This window comes from Gastrolobium bilobum, unplaced genomic scaffold (assembly GCF_033153095.1).
Source record: "Gastrolobium bilobum isolate Gb01-03AN ecotype WA unplaced genomic scaffold, APGP_CSIRO_Gbil_v1 utg11542, whole genome shotgun sequence".
Classification (NCBI taxonomy): domain Eukaryota; kingdom Viridiplantae; phylum Streptophyta; class Magnoliopsida; order Fabales; family Fabaceae; genus Gastrolobium; species Gastrolobium bilobum.
Genome location: NW_026898298.1, coordinates 146,583 through 162,197, shown reverse-complemented (window position 1 = coordinate 162,197; position 15,615 = coordinate 146,583). Strand labels below are relative to the sequence as shown.

The following is a 15,615-nucleotide window of genomic DNA, read 5'->3' as shown; positions in this document are numbered from 1 at the left end:
GGTACAAATTACTTTTGATGAATGCAAATATGAATGATTTGGCATCCATATTCCTTTTTTATTTTGTCAATTAATTAAAACTCTGACCACTATGTATGGTCATTTAACACCCTTCCCTATCGGATGCACAATTAGGATCCGCCTGAGACTAAAGGAAATTAATTAAACTTGTGACTGATATGAGACTTCTAATTTGAGTTACCTATGCTCATATAGTCATGTAGCATATAGCAAAATATGTGGAAGGCAACAGTATCACTTTGCACAAATAATAGTAAAAGATTGTTCTAAAACCAAGCACTTAGCCATCAATTAGTATGTGCAAAAAACAAAAACAAAAACTAAACAGAATTGAAAACCTAACCAAAATGTCACATAAGAACTGATTTTTTAAAACATTTCTTGAATCTGAATTGGTTTCAAAAAGTTTGATTCTGAACAGGTTTGGAACAGTTCAAAAGCGAACCGAACCATTTCTACTACAACTTCACACATAGCCACAATTGACTCTAGCATTCAATATATGTATAGCTCCATATTAAGTCTATTGTTTATGACCATATACAACATTCAACCATACAGTTGGTTAAATATCAAATCATAAAATTCTTTTGACCATTGCGGGGCTAAAAAAAAAAATATTAATAAACATGAATTTTTTTATTTTAAAGTAAAAAATGCAAAGTTATAATTTATGTTGCACCGACACTGATACGGAACACAACACGACACTTCAACACATTAATTATAAAAAATTCTATATTTCGATACGTTAGAACATGTTTTGATATTAAATAATATTTTTAATTTATGTAGTGTATATTATATTTAATATTCAGTAATTTAATAAAAAAATGAAACTAAACTTATAATACCCATCAATTTTGCAAAGAAACATGAGAGGTAAATATTTACTATTATATTTTCAAATTGAAAATCTCTTATACACTCAAGTGAGATTTATTCGGTATCCATCTTTAATTTTTATTATATCAATTTAGTAAAACATCAATCAATTTTTTCATGATAAGTAATAAAATTTCAAATATTATAGATGTCGAAACATGTCAAAGTGTTGGGGAGTGTTGGGATGTCGGGAAGTGTCGCACATGATATTTCAGATTATTTGAAATGTTGGTGCAACATAGGTTATAATCTTCGATTGAAAAAATTGAGCAAGTAAATTTTAACAAATTTGTAAGTCATTTTCATTTGGGGGCAATTAGTTCCAAATCAATTTGAAAATACAACAAAGAACAATTTCAAAACTAATTTGTATAAGGTTCAGAACCAATTTCAAAATAAACTCAGTTCTGAGCTGGTTATGAATCAATTTTTTGAAACTTATTTCGAACTGGTTTCCAAATAGTTCGGTTCAATAAAAAAAACTAGTTCAATTTGGTTCAACTAGAAAACCAATCCAGTTTTGGACCATACTTACGAGCAAACCTTGAGTGTTACTGCTGCATCATACATCATTTTTAAAAAAGAAAAATTTTAGATTTAAAAAAAAAATTATAAGAAAAGATTTGGATTCAAGTGACATCAAAAAAATTTCAATTTAAAAAAATGTTGTACCGAACTCGGTATGTCAGTAGCATAGAAGAAAATTCTCATACTTACCCCTACTATCTACACCCACCGACTTCAAGAGACATGAAGCATGGCTTTTCGGTGTTCTTTGAGAAATTTTCAATCATCCATGTGAATTTCTCCAAAGCAATCCCTGTTCTCTGCTGATGCTCCATTCTAATATCTATCAAGCTATATACATCTGTGCTGTCACTACAATCACAGGTAGAATGTTTGAGTAGGAGTGTGCAAAATAACCAAAAAAACTTAACCGAACTATGAATCGAATCGCTTCTTAAAATAATCGGTTTTTAAAAATCGGTTCATGAACCGAACCGGTTTTAAAATCAGTTTAAGAACCGAACCATTTTGAACCGAACCGAACCGTTTTTAAACCGAACCAAATTGATTTTTATAACTTTATTTTTAAATTTTAACTTTTTTTTCTTTTCAAAAGATGGTCGACCCGAACCGGTTTCGAACCGAACCGAACAGTTTCCAACCGAACCACTTTCAAACCGAACCATTTAAACCAATTCGGTCGGTTTTTCAAAAAATCCAGTTCAGTTCGACCCATACACATCCCTATGTTTGAGATAGCATAAAAAATTGTAGTAAATATATATACACATACGTATAAGAGAGTTTGGTACAGGAGAAAAAAAATTTACCAGAAAAATATAATTACTAGAGAAATGATGGAAAAAGTGGAAAAATATTTTTCTGAAAAAGTTAAAAAAAAAATTGTTATATTACCGGGAAAAATAGCCCAGATTTGTTATATTTTGTGAGAAATCCAAAAAATTGTTATATTACCGGGAAAACAAATTGTTATATTGCTGGAGAGATCAAAATACTATCATTAAGGTGGTATTTTTAAGTGGGCATTTTTCTTCATTTTTATACTACAAAAAAATTTTCTATCAAATTTTTTTCTTAGACAAATTTTCCTGTTCCATACCAAACATGGTCATTTGTGAATTTTATCTATCACTTTCCTAACATTTTCAAAAATATCTACCTACCAAACACCCCATATGATCGAGATTAAGAGTTACTTAAAGATTGCAAGCACTTAACATGAGTTATATGACTTTAATTATATTATAATATTGGCCATTCATGTAAATAGTCCAGATTTGTTTCTGTCTCGTACACCTCGTATTTGATATGCTTCCTATTTATATATAGTAAGTAGTACTTTGCACATTAAAATGAGCACAAACGGGTGCTTCGTCATGGAGAAATGGAAGGAGGAGGAGGAGATAAAAGTCAACTCAAATGGAATTTTGCTAAGAACCCACTAAGAATTTTGAAGATGTCATCATCTGAAGCAGCAAGGCATAGCCGGTATAAGTTCTGTGAAAAAAAAAGAAGTTTGCTTAGAATACTATGGGCTTTGCGGGCTATTTATCATATTAAAATACTTCCAAAACAACAAACCTAAATTTCTAGGCGTTTTTTGCTATCAGATTGCATTAATATAATTATTTAGACTTTATATCTTAATTATAGCTGGAATTCTCTATGTATATTAAAAGTAGAGTAAGAACAAAAGGTCGCTTACTTGCTTTCCACCACATAAGCCACTATACATTTGTTTTTTCTATGTTGAAATTCTCTTTAAATCAATGTTATTAAATCCATATCGATTATTGACGAACTGATTATTGGTTTAACCAGTGGGTCACTGGTTCAACCGCATGACCCGGTAAGTATACAATTTATATTAAAAAAATTATAAATATACTTAAATACTTTTAAAAAATATACCATTTTCAAATATTTTAATATGAAAATAATAAATTATACATCATTGTCCAATAAAAGATCAATCAAACATATAATATTTATGATACTAGTGTTTCAGGTTCAGTAAACGACATCTCTAACTATAATCAAATCAAAATTCCTTGATATTGCATAATCAAGATAATATTAGTATTGTAGGTACATAATCTATGTAAGTTAATAAGCTACAAATCAACCCCCAAGGGTAGCTCAGTTGGCAGCTGAGCTCCCAAGGGATTGCTTGGTGCAGGGATCAAACCCTGCCTCAAGCAGTTTCTTGGAAAATCTTTGGGGGCCAGAGGATAAGCCAGAAATCTTCGGTTGGAGGATTAGTCTCGTCCTAAGACATTAATTTATAAAAGTAAATTAGTTTTTTTTATAGACCGGACCGAATCACCGGTTGAACTGACCAGATCACCGATTTTTACGAAAACCGATCAGGTCGCACCGGGTCATACCGATTCTGTAACATGACTGATCCAATATAAAAATTAGACCAGTTACATGACCAATTCACCGATTTTCAAATCAACCCGACCAGGTCGGTCCGGTTTTTATATGATTGCTTTACATGAATAGACGAAAAATTCTGCCTCGGTTAGAACCTTTTTTTTTTTTGGATATTACCTCGGTTAGAACCTTGAATAAGTCTTCAGGACATGGGATCAGCAACTACATATCTCTGCAGGAATATATACATTAGAAAGGATAAAAAAAAATTGAATATGGCCTTTGCGTTAATGTGGAAGACCTCCAAAAAATGTATAATAGTAAATTTATGATGAAGAAAGTGCAATTCTATTTATATAAATTAAAGGGTCCTAGTCTATCAAAAAAAAATTAAAGGCTCCTCAACTTCTCATGTTGTTACAAAATTTTCTTTTCATGCAATCAATTATAATTATGTATTAGGGATAATATATAATTATAATATTAAAATTATTTTTTTTCTCTCTCTGTCACATCAGCCGACAACTTTTAAAAAAAAAATTTAAATTACAACTATATAGTACCTCTGGTATAGTGGTATATAGTAGTAAGGGTTCGCTTTTGCTGCAGTTACTGCAGATAAGTTATATGCAGTAAGTGTAATACAACATCGTTTTGGGGCCAAAATCATGATATTTTTATAATTTTTAATTTATTTCAGGGTTATTATAGTCATTATAATTATAATTATTTAATTTTTCAATCCCAAAACGACATCGTTTTAGGAGTAAATATAGATAACTTATAACTGCAGAAATATTATTCTGTAATTGTAATTGGTTGTTGCAAAAAAATTTCTCATGAAAAGTGATTTTGCCTAAATTAAAAGATAAAAATAACAACCAAAATTTAAATTTATATCCTTTATTAAAATCTTATAAAATTTCACCTAATACCATATATGAAAAATGGAATTAACACTTGGCGATGATATTCACTAGAATACATGCCTTTAGAATATTGAAGTTTAAAGCAAAATTAAAGGACTTTGTACTTTGGCCTACTTTTGTTTTAGAGTAAACACATTTTTTGGTCCCTGGCAATATTTACGAAATCTTTTTTAGTCCCTGACAATAAAAAAGGACCAAATTGGTCCCTAAAATTATGAAGAAAGGGCCACGTTAGTCTTTATGTCAACTCGTCCCTCACTAACGTGGCCCTTTTTTCATACTTTTAGGGACCAATTTGGTCTTTTTTTATTGCTAGGGACTAAAAAGGATTTCGTAGATATTGTCAGGGACCAAAAATGGTGTTTACTCTTTGTTTTATTTTTAACTGATTTTTTGGCTACATTTTATAACCGTTGATGGACGGAAATCAACTATTAATATCTAAAATAATATAAGCTTATGTCCTTTAAAAGGATAGATATTTTTTCAAATAACTAATTAGTATTTATTATTGCCAATGAGGGTGGATGAGGACCTCGGTTCGAATCCCACCAACACCATCTGGGGAGGGGCATAAGTACCGTAATCCTTGGACTCGCACCCGAACTCTGGATTAGTCCCGTAGGCGGCTCAAAGAGTCGAACCCGTGGGGACACAAGTGATTCTGATTCGTCTCAAAGAGGTAATTAGGATCAGTTCCCAAAAAAAAAAGGATGAGACTCCTATTTCATAAAGGTGTAAATTTGAATCCAGTTGGTTAATTTGACAATGATTCATGTAAAGAACCTTGGAATACATCACCCCAAAAGCTAGCTTGAAAAATGGACAATGCAACAGGCCTAACCTACCTGTGCTAAGAAACTCCACAAGAGAAAGTGGAGGGTGGCGATGCTCTGATACCATGTAAAGAATCTTGGGATACACCACCTCAGAAGCCAGCTCAAAGGGTGGAAGTGCCCAAGGCCTTATAAAAGCTACATTAGTTACACATACAATCAATGTGGGACTATATATCTCAACAATCTAAATTAATTTTTTTTAATCGAACCAAACTACTTGAAAGTTGAAACTGGTTCGGTTCAAAGAATTAAACTATTTATTTAAGGGAAAAATATTTATCCTTTTAAATGACACAACTTATATCATTTCACTCTCACAAAGAGGTAAGACTCATACTTTTATTTTTTTGTCAACTCTCTCTCCTTCTTTATCTATCTCTTTCTCTCTCTTAAAATGACACAATTTTATATCTTTTAAAATGACACACAATTTTTTCCTTATTTAATCTGATTTAATTCTCTTGGTTTATTTTTCGCTGCGTTATATCGACTTATTAAATTTGACAAAAAAATATTTTGTACATTAAATTTGACCTTTTTTTGTTGTTGCTAAAGGCAGTTTGAGAATGACAATATGCATAATATTGGTAGCTATGTCCAATGTCTTGTGCAAAAAGTTCATGAACTGACCTAATGTTATAGTGTGTAGCACAGTAGTTTAATTTATAACGATTTTAGCTCAAAAAATTATTTATTTTCTTATGATCCAAACTTGAGCTACAGAAGGAAACAATCCACTCCTTATACATGCATTTTTTTTTTTTTTTGGATAAACATATATATGCATCTTTAAGTACAAGTTTTAAATTAGTGTTTTTGTATCATATATAGTATTTTTTTTATCAATAATTGATCAAAATGAAATCAATAATTCTTACTTGATGTTTTGATTCCATCAACGATAATGACAACAATAGATTCTAGCTTTATTTTCGATAAAATTTGTTTTCGTCTCTAATTACATCTTTATTTTTCTCAAAATTTATTTTTATTTTTGACTGAATATATTTTTGGTCAAAAATTTCATCTATAAATTTGACAAAAATTTTCTATCGATAAATTTCATAAAAAAATAGAGCCTTTTCTAATCGTGTTTTATAACCATTAATTTAATTGTGAACTTATGATGAAAAAAATAGTTATAAAAAGTGATAAGTAAACAAACCATGACGGAAGGCAGGTCAAATTTGGAAAACGTGTACGCCTGAACCAGAATGGCAGAATCTTCATAATATAAAGTAATACTGCTTACATAATTTCGAATGTAAGGGAAAAAAGTTCCCGTGGAGGTGTAAGCTGATCGGTGCGTGGAATATGAAGTGAAATTCTTTAATTGAAAGTCAACTCTTTGAACAAATATAATTGTTATTAATATTTCATTCCGTCTGATGCCTTTTATAATTTTAATAAAGGTTTAATGTTTTTATCTTCGTTGCAAAAAAAATTTATTTGTTATATTCATATAAAAATGAGTCGATTTTATTAAAAAAAGTTCTCTTTTTATTTTACAATTCGACTCATTTATATTTATGTGAGTACGGCAAAAAAAAAATTTGATAAGAAAAACAAAAACTTTTTTCTCTTTTAATAAATCAAATTGTTTTATTTATTTTTACTAAAGCTAAAATAAGGGGCGAGATATATAATCATTTCTTTATTTTAATCGTAAACTAAAATTCATTTAAATAAAAAATTGAGTCACACTTATAATTTCAATAAGAATAAATATACGAAAAAAATAATCTTCACCCAAAATGTGTTTATAATCCATAATTTTGATAAATCTAAAAACTATCCATGATGACGAATCTTGAATTGTGAAATCAGTACATAATCCGTGTTTAGATTAACATATGTTGAAAAAATAAACATTTTATTTGGTACATATATAAATAAACATTTTTTTATATCTTCTTGAAATAGATTTTTGTATGGGTAATTTAATATAAGAATCACTCATTCTGCAGATTTAATTTATGTAAAAAATGGGGTGAAAATAAAAAGTAACATGTAAAAATCATTGGGGAAAAATTAAAAAATTACTGTTTTAATAAATAATTACGAAAATATAGTTATTCTAAATCAATTTACGGATCTATTGCCCTCATTCGTATCTAATTTGGGCGTGACCGACCATTCACGCCAAAGTTAGACGTGACCCACGAGACATTCACTTCTAAGTTAGGTGTAACTCATCTAAAGTTGACACGTAGCACAAAAAAGTCAATAATTTAACCGTAAAATTTCGGAAGGCCATAACTTTTGACTTGAGTGTCCGAATTAGATACTTTTTTTTATTCTATATAATTTTTCAATATCTAAGCAATGACATCTTATTTGACATATTTTATCTCTCACAAACACAGTTCGAATTTACAATGATGTTACTATATATAAGAGCGTTTAAATCCAAAAGCCTCTGAATTTTTTTGAACCAAAATAAGTCATAGAATTCTTTATTTAATGATCTAAAATCAAAGAAAATTACACACTAAATTTTGTTTTCATATTTGTGAGGTCATTTTTAAGAAATCAGAAGCTTTTGAGTTGAATTGGTTCTTTACATGGTATCAGAGCTTCGATGTACAGGATTCGATCCTCACTGCCCCCACTTTATTTCCAGTGGAATTTCTTTCTTCGCACAGGTAGGTGGGCCTGTGCATTGTCCACCCTTCAAGCCCAGTAGGCTCTCGTGTGAGGGGACGTGTTGAGATATATAAAATTATTAATATAGTCTCACCCAATAACTTAAACTTTTGGGTTGAATTGGTTCTTTATATATTTTTCTATTGTGCAACCAATATGTCAAGTTAAACATGGGATTAGACATTTTACCTTTTGTCATGTGTTTTAAATATAGACTGACCTAAAAATAAGTCGTTATGCAAATGTGATATGTGGATTAATACAAGGCAACAATAATCCATCAAAACAAATGCATTATACTTACCTTTCTAAAAAATTGCATATGTTTAGGAAAAATCAAACTAGAAAAAAAAATACTAAAATAGTTTTGACATAGCTATTAAAATCAGGCCAGACTAGTTAATTCATCTAAGGAATATATACAAGAACAACTACTAAATCACACAACTATATATGTTTGTAATAATGTATTCTTCAGCGTCTATAATAGTATAATTCATCTCAAACCTCTTATCAAAGCATATTTCAGAGAATAAAATTCACCAGAGGAATCTATGAGTCCCATGAAAAGCCTGCAATTGAATACCATGGTTGTAGTTATGAAGTTACAAAATATTAGAAATTAAGAGAAACAGAACATAAAGAGAAACTTTTATATATTTTTAATGCAATAAATCAAAAGTTTTACATTTTTTAATACAATTTAAACAACATATATAGTATTCATGTATAAAAAATAATAATAATAATAGAATTCTCACCAATCTCTCTCACAAATTGTATTCAATCTCTCTCGTACAATATATTCACACCAATCTCTCTCACACTTTTACAAAGAGAAGTATCATACAAAGTACACGCAGGAAAATTAGCAGCAGCACTCAAAGGCATTTATTTAGCCCCATATTTTCCAAGGAAATGGAACTTTAGAGAAACTTCAGCAAAATAAGTTCAATGTACATGCAATTTGTCTAAAACATGGCATAACCTAATTCAGCATTCAAATCAATCTCCATGTAACCTGTTCTTGCTTCTACCAACTCTCTCCTTGCCACCTCAAACTCATCTTCTGCAGCTGCCAATTCTCCCCTCAGCCTCTCCATTTTAATCTCCAAAGCAACCACTCTGTCTTTCAGTTCATTCACTGCCACTGTTCTTTCCATACGAACTTTCACACCCAATGCAGATTGAACATGAGGCTCCAACCAATCCAATTTAAACCCAGATGCCCTAACAAGCTCCTCCCATAAACCTTGAAGGTGGTTGCATTCATCTTCATTCATATCCTTCACTTTCCTTGTCTTGAGGACATGCAAAACTTGGCCCAAAGATGTGAATGCCCATAGTTTGAACAAGCTAGAATTTTTCCTTTGGCTCAGTAATAGAGAAGGATGCCATGTACAAGCCTCCTCCAAAAGTGGAAGAAAAGCTGCTGCTTCTCTTCCTAAACTCTCAAAAACTAGTAGGTCTCTTAGTGTCAAATCTGAACCTTCAACTTCCTCTTCCATTTGACTATACCGACTACTTCCATCTGAAGATTCTGTTTCTTGATCACTTAGTATGGAGCCGTTGTTATCAGAGACACAAATATGAGCTTCAATGATGCAAGTGTCGTTCACAAGATAGCCTTGTTCAGAGTCGCAGAAGTCTTTGAGATTCATGAAAAAAGAGCCCCAACTACGATATCCACCATTGAACCTCTGCTGAGCCTCTGAAAATGTACAAATATATATATATCAGGAATTATAAAGTTTGAATTACTAAATTTATTTGCAAATGGAAAATATCCTTATATAGCTGGTTAATGTTAATAACTTATAAAAGTAACTAACGAAAAGCAAAAAATACAACAGACAAATTTGACATGATTATGATGAGATCAACAAATTCAGTAACAAGACAGAACCATTTAACGGGAAAAAAAAGGGAAAAACTATTATCATGTCCGTGAGACAAGTTTTCTCTCCTACACATTCTTCGATAATTGTGTAACTTTTTTCTTTTCTTTTCTTTTCTTTTTTCAAGTTGTGGAGCCCATTAATTTGTGTCTATGACATGAGATAACTATCTCCTTTAACACGACATTAATAAAACCAAAAAAAAAAACAAAGAGAAGAGAACAATTGAGACTAATATGTACCTTTTACAATTGACCTGTTGCCATCCACCTGATTAATTAAAGCCAACTTGAAATATGTGTTTCTGCTCCATCCATATGGTGGTAAAGAACCGGCAACCGTCAAATATAATGAAAAATGTTCAACATCATTTCTTAATGGATACAAAAGAATCCGCCTGTAATTAACATGATTAATATGCATAGCATGATTAATTAGAAGTAAAAGTAGGAAGACTAATTAAGAATGTAAAATATCATATAATATATCTTAATATGTATTCTATCATTTGTCAATATTTTTTCGTTCATTTTTATTGAACATAAAGCTATCTAAAAGTGAATAATACAAAATTTTAAAAACCCTTTCAAATTAATTTGCAAGTACCATTTATAACCTCTGATTCGAAAGGCCCTGGATCGAAGATTCTTGGTGTCTTGCTTTGAGAAATTTTCAATTTTCCATGGGAATGTCTCAAAATCAATTTCTGTTCCATTCTGTCTATCCATTCTAGAAGCTACATCTGAGCTGCCATTACAAACAAATAAACGAAAGCAATAAATTCTTCAAGATAGAAAACAATGAAAAAAGGATGATGCTCACGTATATATAATTGCTCTGAACTAATATATAAATATTACTGGATGAGAATAGAAGTAGAAAAAGCAAGTGAAGAAAAAAATTTAGTCCTGAACGATTGAAGTTTGAAATAGAGTGGTAAACAGTATGACAAAGCAGAAAAAGATATATGATGACTAAAAAAAATTTATAGGTGTTGTGCATACATACGTGCTTCTTGGCAGATATTCACCCATGCTCCTCAAAGGGTAATCAGCAACGTTAATGGCGAAATTCAGACAGTTATAATTCTGAGCAGGTCATGAATGTGAGAACCAGGAATGAAAGAGAAACATATAAATAGAATGAGAGTGAAAGTCAAGTCAGCCAGCCCTATTTGTTTTGTTAAGGTAGGAAGCTGGTATCATAAATTCTTTGAAATTTCGGAGAGACATATAATTAATATAGAGAAAGGGACCATTACAAGTAAGGTACAAGAGCACAAAATGAAATTTCAAAATCACCCAGATAAGTTAATAAATTTCAAACACGATCACAATAATCTTTAATTCTTTATTTAGTTTATACTTTATATGGTTTATTTCTCTTTTCATAATACTGATTATATATCAAAAACATAAACTGTATGTAGTTGAATTTGTTTTCAGGAGGAAACGACAATATGCTTTGGGTTTCTTTTTTATTAAAAAAAAAAAAATCATGAATGTCTACTGTTACTTTGCATAACTTGAGTTGAATTTAGGTGGGGAAAATCTTTTCCTCCCTTTTATTGTCTCTTTTTAATTACATTCTGACAATTCAACCAAAAAAAAAACTCTTCTAACTGACAATAAGTACTTCCTTAGTTAACTTTTTTATTAAGTTGTTAGAATTTAATTAAAAAAGTAAGGAAAGATAATAAAAAAAATGTATGAAATATTTGAATATTATGTGACTCTCCAGGGTGGAGTCAATACTCAATTATAGTATCCAGATTAACTCCCACCCACCTTTGTTAATTAATCTTTCCCAATTATTCATTTGATTTGCAAATTTTAAAGCTAAATTATACATTACCCCCTTTATTATGGACCTATGGTCATGTTTTAAAAAACCATCTTATACTTTCAATTGTTGGAATTAAGCTCCTTACATTATCTAATTTCAACAATTAAGCATATGTCAAAAAAAAATTACAAATACCGTTAACCATCGCATGCTTCTTCTCCATCTTCTCACTTGCTCGATGCGAATTCTGCGTAACTCGGGTCCTTTCTTTTCAAAGGTTACCCAGCGTTTTTTTTTTAATGTTATACAACCTTAATTCCAACCATTTCTCACCACTTGGTGTATTCTCTGCCTTGTTCGAAGGATTATTTTGCTTGATTCGCGGAGGTTAAAGTAAGCTCTAGGCGTCCAAGAAGTCTGATGTTCATTCTTGGTATAAGAGATCAATTTTTGTTCACTATTGATAATATAAATAGGTTAGGTTATGTTAGATTTTACGTTAAAGAAGTAAGGTCTCTGTAAAATACTTTAGGCCTAGTCTAATCTATTAGTTTTGTATAGATTCAAATTATAAGTCTAGTCTGACATATATTTAAAAAATAAAAAATGTTGGCCTAGACCTGTAGCCTGTTTAAGTCTATTAGGCATTTAATAATTAAAAAAATATTATTTTATTATTCAAAATTATTAAAATAATAATTTATTTATTTTATTTAAAATAAATAATATCTTATAAGCTGACATATAACTTGCTTTTTAAATATGTTTTTTTTTTCAAGCTTAGATCTGTTCTATTTGATTATATGTAATTCAACAAATCTAATAAAGTTGAGTGACGTATTTACACCCATCGATAATAGTATATGCTATCAACCAGCCTTCTCAGCTTAATTAAACTTTGGGCTTTGCGGGCTATTAAAATACTTCCAAAACAACAAACCTAAATTTCTAGGCGTGTTTTGCTATCTGATTGCGTTAATATAATTATTTAGACTTTAGAGAACTTATATCTTAATTATAGCTAGAATTCTCTATGTATATTAAAAGTAGGAGATATGTTATTTTATCTATATTTTTTTTGTCTACATTTGTTTATCACTTTGAAATATTATTATATCAGAATCTCAACTAATCTTTATCTTTTTTTTTTCCTCTTAAAATTCTGATCTAACAGTGTTAGAAAATGATAAAGAAATATAGACAGAAAAAATAATAAATAAAATAACTTATGCCTAAAATAAAATAAGAACAAAAGGCCGCTTACTTGCTTTCTACCTCATAACTGCCAGTCTGCCACTGTACATGTTATTTACCTGATATAGAATTTATAATTTAAAAGGTTCAAAAACATCTAAGGATTAAGAAAAAATTCTTTAATTGTACTAATTCTAATACGACAGTAATGGATTAAGAACTGAATCTCTAATATTTTGTAGAGACCTAAAAATTATCTCCTGTCATAGAATTCATTTATAAATAAAAGATTTAACCATTAAAATATATATTTTTTAATTTTTCTCTCTTAATTGTCACTGTTCAAATACTTTATATTAGTGCACAATAATTTATTATTCTCTAAAATATTTTCTTCATAAATGCCTGAAAGAAAACACACAAATCCAACATAAATATATCAACCATCTCCTAAACATCTGTCAAACTGTCACCGAGGCAAAACAATACATTTGTTTTTTCTGTGTTGAAATTCTCGTCAAATGAATAGACGAAAAATTCTGTCGCGGTTAGAACTTCAAGACATGGGATCAGCCACTAGTACATGGGATCAACCTAGAAAGGATAAAATTTATTTGAATATGGCCTTTGCGTTAATGTGGCTGACCTCCGAAAAATATATCAAAGTAAATTTATGACGAAGAAAGTACTACTTCTGGCAATTCTATTTATATAAATTAAAAGGTAAAAATAACAACCAAAATTTAAATTTATATCCTTTATTAAAATCTTATAAAATTTCACCTAATGCCATATATGAAAAATGGAATTAACACTTTATGATGAAATTCACTAAAATACATGCCTTTTGAATATTGAAGTTTAAAGCAAAGTTAAAGGAGTTTGTACTTCTTTACCGAAAAAAAAAGGAGTTTGTACTTCGGCATATTTTTGTTTTATTTTTAACTTATTTTTTGGCCACATATTTAAAAGTACAAACGGCAACAAATAACTATTAGCATTAATTATTGCGAGGGCGGGTGAAGTTAGTTAAGAATTTCTATTTCATAAGGGTATGAGATTGAGTCTAGTTCGCTAATTGATAATAACCCAAATTAATTTTTTTTAATCGAACCAAATTGGCAAATTACTTGAAACCGGTTCACTATTTATTTAATCTGATTCAATTCGCTTCGTTTATTTTTGGCCGCTCTACTTAAAAAGGACTTATATCCACTTATTGAACTTGACATTTTTTGTTGTTGTTGCTTAAAGCAGTTTGAGAATGACAATATGCATAATATTGGTAGCTATGTTCAATGTAGTGTCCAAAAAATTCATGAACTAACCTAATATTGTAGTGTGTAGTACAGTAGTTTAATTTATAAACGATTTTAGCTCAAAATTTTATTTATTTTCTTATTATTCAAACTTGGAATAAATCTTTAGTGAAATCGATGCGCTGAAGATTCAGTGTAACTGTCCATTCATTTTATGACATGTGAACAAAAAATATTACATTATCTGGTCACTGTCATTAATTTTTTCTTTTTTAGATGATGTGATATTTTTTGTCTACGTTTCACAAAATAAATAATAGTTATACTGAATCTTCAGAATATCAATTACACTATAAATTTATTTCCAAACTTGAGCTACTCAAGGAAACAATCCACTCCTTATATATGCGTCTTTAAGTACAAGTTTTAAAAAAGTGTTTTTGTATATTAGATAGTATGTTTTTCATTAATAATTAAATCAAAATTAAATCAACAATTTTTACTTAATATTTTTCATTAAATAATTTCAACAAAATTTATTTTTCGTTGAGAAATGAGAATGATCAAAACAGATTCTATTTTTATTTTTTATGGAATTTATTTCCATCTCTAATTCTATCTCAATTTTTAACAATTTATTTTTATCCTATTTTCGATGAAGTTCTGTCAGTAACTTCGACGAAATTTTTCTACGAATAAATTTCTTAAAAAATAGAGCTTTTTCAAACATTGTTTTATAACCATTAATTCAATTTTGCACTTAGAATGAAAAATATAAAAAGTGATGAGTGAACAAACCATGATGTAAGGCAGGTCAATTTTGGAAAACGTGTACGCCTGAAGCAGAATCTTCGTTACATAGAGTAAAACTCAGGTCACTAACACATAAATACATAATCCCATTTTCGTTTCCTATAAAAAAAATATTCATATTAATATTTTTTTAAGAATTAAATTAAATTTTTATTGAATTTTTAAGTAATCACATTTTTAAATAATTAGAATTATAGAGAGATCAAAAATTAATTTATTTTTTTAAATAATAATTATATTTTTTTGTTAGAGACTTAAAAAAAAATTTACTCTCAAATAAAATAATACTACTGACGTAATTTCGAATGTGAGTAAAGATCCCGTGAAGGTGTAAGCGCGTGGAATATGAAGTGAAATTCTTTATATTGAAGTCAACTCTTTAAACAAATATATTTGTTATTCAGGTAGTATTTGGTAGGGTTTTCTTTAAACAAAGATA

The 15,615-nt window shown here is 29.6% G+C and overlaps 1 protein-coding gene across 3 annotated transcripts; it reads right to left on the bottom strand.

Annotated features, from left to right (window-relative positions):
• Positions 1 to 8,990: 8,990 nt before the first annotated feature.
• Positions 8,991 to 11,264, bottom strand: LOC133314669 (MATH domain and coiled-coil domain-containing protein At3g58270-like). 3 transcript variants are annotated; one of them, XM_061516185.1, is made up of 4 exons: positions 11,134 to 11,264; positions 10,732 to 10,867; positions 10,368 to 10,522; positions 8,991 to 9,938 (listed from the first exon to the last, which is right to left on the bottom strand). In XM_061516185.1, exons 2-4 carry the CDS (start codon positions 10,851 to 10,853, stop codon positions 9,199 to 9,201), a joined length of 1,017 nt encoding a protein of 338 aa, XP_061372169.1. In that variant the 5' UTR covers positions 10,854 to 10,867; positions 11,134 to 11,264; the 3' UTR covers positions 8,991 to 9,198. The 3 variants fall into 3 exon arrangements, with proteins under 3 accessions (XP_061372169.1, XP_061372167.1, XP_061372168.1); XM_061516183.1 differs by having other exon boundaries at positions 10,732 to 10,872; positions 11,134 to 11,234; XM_061516184.1 differs by having other exon boundaries at positions 10,732 to 10,872; positions 11,130 to 11,210.
• Positions 11,265 to 15,615: the final 4,351 nt, after the last annotated feature.

Coding starts and splice junctions, on each gene's coding strand:
- LOC133314669 (XM_061516183.1), bottom strand. CDS start 11,159: ATGGGTGAATATCTGCCAAGAAGCAC. Junction 10,873..11,133: donor GAATATCTGCCAAGAAGCAC/GTATGTATGCAC, acceptor TTGTAATGGCAG/CTCAGATGTAGCTTCTAGAA. Junction 9,939..10,367: donor CAACAGGTCAATTGTAAAAG/GTACATATTAGT, acceptor GTACATTTTCAG/AGGCTCAGCAGAGGTTCAAT.